Raw genomic sequence first — 5,697 nt, forward strand, 5'->3', positions numbered from 1 at the left:
GTAAGGAGAATCCATGGCTCATAATAAATTCTACTTTAAATGGGTTCTCAAAAATTTTTCCACTGAATTACATCAGTGTGTGCCAACTAATTCAGTCTGCAGTTCACTTCGGGTCAATCCTCAATACTAATGACTTTTCTTATGCCCCCTTTTAGGTTCTGTCTAACTTATTTACCAGGGAAAGAGAAGGAGACAATGTAAAATTTTGTGGTGAGCCAGACTTTTCTCACCTGTGCCTAGGTCACATGGTCTGTGAACCCCCGGTTCCTGGGGTAGTATCACAAGAACTAGGAAGTACATATATACACTGCTGAGCTCTCAGGCACTGAACTCTGGGTCTGAGGCAGAACTAACACTTTTGTGCAGAGGGATATGTGCCACAGGATGCTCTCCTGCCTGCTGTGCGTGTCGGTGGCCTTCATCTACTCTGGTACGTTTGGTTCGAACTTGGCTAAGGGTCTTAAGGAGGAAAGGACTGCACACGGGCATATGGTGCTTCGGGTGTCCTCGAGGAGGAAAGGGAGAATGGAGGAAAGCAATCCATGACTCCAGCTTGGTTTTGTTTTGGGTCCTAAATTAGACTAATGCTTACAAAGTTTTATTTACTAAATCAGGGGATCAGCTCTGTTTTCTGATTGTTCCCACAGGATTCAGTGTGGCCCAGAAAGTGACTCAAGTTCAGTCAGCCACATCTGGTCAGGAGGGAGAAGCAGTCACCCTGGGCTGTTCCTATGAAACAACTTGGAGTGGATACTATATTTTTTGGTACAAACAACTTCCCAGTGGAAAGATCATTTTCCTTATTCGTCAGAGCACTTCTGATCCGAATGAAATCAAAGGTCGCTACTCTGTCCAGTTCCAGAAAGCAGCTAAATTCATCAGCCTTACCATTTCACCCTTACAGCTGGAAGACTCAGCCAAATATTTCTGTGTTCTCTGGGAACTCACAGTGTTTGAATTGATAGTAAAAGCTAAACAAAAACTCAGGAGCTCCATAGGAGATGGGACCCCGCTATAGAAGCCCAGCTGAGATGCACCTGCAGAACCCAGACAAGAAGGAAGCGACTGTGGCTGCCTCATCTGTGGTTTAGATCAGAAGATTAAATTCTAAGTAAAAACTACATCTATCTCATTTGGAAAGAGGTTTCTGGAGCAACTTTCTTCTAATACATTCTCTGTCTTCAATGTTTGACTTAAAATAGATCATACAGGACATGCTTAAAGTTCTCTAAAGTTGAAACTTGCCACATCATAGTTTACAGTGGTAGTATTACTTAAAGATGCTCACAACAAATCTGGGTCTAGTTACCTAGGATCACCATCAGAATAATTTCTTTAGCCTTTTCCCATAGACTTTGTGTTAGAACAATCCAAGAAGCAGAACAATAAGAAATCCATTATTAGGATTAGAATTTAAGCAATTTCTGGAGTTGGTGGCAGGGGAGTCTATGAAAAGCAGTTTTTGTTGCCTTAATTTACTGAAGGTCAGTGAGAGTAACATTCAGGAAAGAAAGTTGGATGAGGATAAGTGCATCGATGAACTATGATTCATAAGGACATACTAATCCCCAACACTGCTTAAAAAAAAAAAGTCAAGCTGGTAATTCAGATGCAACATGTGTGAATTTCTCAGTGCCCAAAGTCATGCACATATAATACAATACAACATGACTGGGAACTCACTCCAAGTGTTTGAAGTGATAGTTAAAAGATGTACAGAGTTCCAAAAGAGAAATCATCTGCTATAGGAGCACAGCTGAGATACATCTGCAAATTCTAGACGAGAAGGTAGCCAACTGTGGCTGCATAATCTGTGGTCAGGATCAAATATGGCTCCTGCATCATACCCATCTTTCAAATCTTGCACAATTTCTCTCATAGTCAATCTTTGGATTTCTCAGAGAAACACTGAGGAACAAATTCAGAAAAATATTTCCAGATAGTTAATTTGAGATGATGCCAAGCTATTGTAATACCCCTTGTCAACGTGACACCCATATGTGCTCCCTTTAATACCACTTAACATTCAAATAAAGACAACAGAATGATAGGCTCAGTGGTACACACCTGTAATCCTAGCTACTTGGGAAGATGCAGCATGCAGGTTGCAAGCTCAAGGCTAGTCTGTGCAATTTACTGAAAACTTGCCTCAAAATAAATGATAAAAAGGGCCAAAGATGTAGCTCAGTGGTAGAGTGCTTGCCTTGCATGTGTGAAGCCCTAGGTTCAATCCCTAGTAACACACACACACACACACACACACACACACACACACACACAGATAAAATAATAATCATGCTTCCTGCTAATATATGCAACTATTTCTCACTTAACTGAAAACATGCTAACTCTCTCCTCCCAAAAGAATTACAAAGTTCATTTATCCATCCTCTGATGATGTTCATTCATCTTCTAGCTGAGTCACACTCTGCCATTAATATCCAGTAGTTTAATGAGATATAATGAGAGAGAGAATTAACTTTCAATAGTACATCTTATCATAAAATGGAAGGAGAAAAAAATCTGGTTAATACATACACAAATGTACTCAAAATGAAAAATAAAATGTATAACTTAGACCTTGTTTCTATGAATAATTACATGATTGCAGTTGGTTTTTATAGCTAGTTTTTTGGTTAAACATTCCATAACCTCTTTTTTTTTTTTGTCCTGTGCATTGAAGGGGTGCTTTACCACTCTGCCACACCCTCATCCTTTTAATTTTTTTTTATTTTGGGACAGGGTCTTGTTAAATTACTGAGGCCAGCCTCGAACTTGGAAGCCTCCTTCCTCAGCCTCCTAGTCACTGGGATTACAGGCATGCACCACCTCATCCAGTCACAAACTCTTGATTGAAGCTAACACCTCTACTCACTCCCATACTGGATTTTCCCTAAAAGAAAACTCCTTGTTCAGGAATAATGCTATACTGAATACCATAAAGTAAAGTATTCTTAGGTCCACTGCTGTGGACTCAGCAAAGCATTACAGGCAAGAAAATAAAATTTATATTCAGTTGTCTATTTAAGTGCAACACTACCCCCACCCGTTTTCAAAAGCCTCCCCCCCAAAAAAAACCAGACCTGCCAACAAAGAAAGTTGATGGAGGGTGTTCTGAGAAATATCATTAAGAATGATGCCTAACTTGTCATTAGAAGCATTGGAAGTCAAGAGTGTTTTTGAAGTGTTTTTTTTTTTTTTTATTATAAACAAATGGGATACATGTTGTTTCTCTGTTTGTACATGGAGTAAAGGCATACCATTTGTGTAATCATAAATTTACGTAGGGTAATGTTGTTTGAAGTGTTTTTAAAAAGCAAAACCATCAAGCTAGTTTCCTATAAATATGATATACATTTTTAATGGTCTTTGTTAAAAATCACTGTTAAGAATGTAGAAAGTTGACACACACTGGAAAACTATATTTGCAATGCATATTTCTGAAAAAGGACTCAAATGCACAATGTATAAAAAGCTCATACAAATGAGGTGAAAGACCTCTACAATGAGAACTACAGAACACTAAAGAAAGAAATTAAAGAAAACCTTAGAAGATGGAAAGATCTCCCATGTTCCTGGATAGGCAGAATTAATATTGTCAAAATGGCCATACTACCTAAAGTGCTATACAGATTCAATGCAATTCCAATTGAAATCCCAATGATGTACCTTGCAGAAATAGAGCAAGCAATTATGAAATTCATGTGGAAGAATAAAAAACCTAGAATAGTTAAAGCAATTCTCAGTAGCAAGAGCGAAGCAGTGGGTATCGCAATACCAGATCTTCAACTCTACTACAAAGCAATAGTAACAAAAACGGCATGGTATTGGTACCAAAATAGACAGGTAGATCAATGGTATAGAATAGAGGACATGGACACAAACCCAAATAAATACAATTTTCTCATACTAGACAAAGGGGCCAAAAATATGCAATGGAGAAAAAATAGTCTCTTCAACAAATGGTGCTGGGAAAACTGGAAAACCATATGCAACAGAATGAAATTAAACCCCTATCTCTCACCCTACACAAAACTCAACTCAAAATGGATCGAGGACCTCGGAATCACACCAGAGACCCTGCATCTTATAGAAGAAAAAGTAGGTCCAAATCTTCAACTTGTTGGTTTAGGATCAGACTTCCTTAACAGGACTCCCATAGCACAAGAAATAAAAGCAAGAATCAACAACTGGGATAGATTCAAACTAAAAAGCTTTCTCTCAGCAAAGGAAACTATCAGCAATGTGAAGAGAGAGCCTACAGAGTGGGAGAATATCTTTGCCAACCATACTTCAGATAGAGCGCTAATTTCCAGAATAAAATATTCCAGAACTCAAAAAACTCTACACGAAGAATACAAATAATCCAATCAACAAATGGGCTAAGGAAATGAACAGACACTTCACAGAAGAAGATGTACAAGCAATCAACAGATATATGAAAAAATGTTCAACATCTCTAGTAATAAGGGAAATACAAATCAAAACTACCCTAAGATTTCATCTCACCCCAATTAGAATGGCGATTATCAAGAATACAAGCAACAATAGGTGTTGGCGAGGATGTGGTGAAAAAGGAACACTCATACATTGCTGGTGGGGTTGCAAATTAGTGCAGCCACTCTGGAAAGCAGTATGGAGATTCCTCAGAAAGCTTGGAATGGAACCACCATTTGACCCAGCTATCCCACTCCTTGGCCTATACCCAAAGAACTTACAATCAGCATACTACAGAGATACAGCCACATCAATGTTCATTGCTGCTCAATTCACCATAGCCAGATTGTGGAACCAACATAGATGCCCTTCAGTTGATGAATGGATAAAGAAACTGTGGCATATATATACAATGGAATATTACTCCGCAATGAAGAATGATAAAATTATGGCATTTGCAGGCAAATGGATGAAATTGGAGAATATCATGCTAAGTGAGATAAGCCAATCTCAAAAAACTAAAGGATGAATGATCTCGCTGATAAGCGGATGAGGACATATAATGGGGGGTGGGAGGGGTTAGCATTAGGGTTAGGGTTAGGTTTAGGGTTAGGGATAAAGAGGGTGGTAAGAATGAAGGAAAGAAGGACTGTATAGAGGGAAAAGAGGGGTGGGAGGGGTGGGGGGGGAGGGAAAAAAAAGAATCAAACATCATTGCCCTATGTAAACGTATGATTACACAAATGGTATGCCTTGACTCCATGTACAAATAGAGAAACAACATGTATCCCATTTGTATACGACAATAATAAAAAAAAAATCAGGTGTTAAAGTGCTGAAAATCAAAAAAAAAAAAAAAAAGAAACAATAAAATGGCAAGAAGTACAGCAAGAAAATAAAAAAACAAGAGTGATAATAATATTGTATCACAAGATTTTGTGAAAATCAAGTAAGATAAACACGTTTAGGAACATAATAAGTTAAAGGCTTAATGGAGTGCTTTGCACTGATAAATGTTTAATAAATATTACCTATCATTTTTATTGTAAAAAGTGGCAAGAACTTAGCTGCTTCAAAAATATGATATCCAATAGCGAATAAGCATATAAAATTAACACTTAATATCATTACTCATTAAGGAAATGAACATAAAACTATTTGAGAGTTTCAGCACCCTGAGGGTATTAATATCATCAGGAGGAAACGAACTCCAAAGGATAGGGGGAATGACTACCTTCCAGGGAAAGGGATGGTTGAGTA

At 38.1% G+C, this 5,697-nt stretch overlaps 1 gene segment (V, D, J or C); it reads left to right on the forward strand.

Annotated features, from left to right (window-relative positions):
* Positions 1–315: 315 nt before the first annotated feature.
* On the forward strand, positions 316–1,018 carry LOC124976545 (T cell receptor delta variable 1-like). The segment is given in 2 exon segments: positions 316–430; positions 648–1,018. Coding segments are annotated over 2 exon segments (429 nt in total).
* Positions 1,019–5,697: the final 4,679 nt, after the last annotated feature.

This window comes from Sciurus carolinensis, chromosome 2, assembly GCF_902686445.1.
Source record: "Sciurus carolinensis chromosome 2, mSciCar1.2, whole genome shotgun sequence".
NCBI lineage: Eukaryota > Metazoa > Chordata > Mammalia > Rodentia > Sciuridae > Sciurus > Sciurus carolinensis.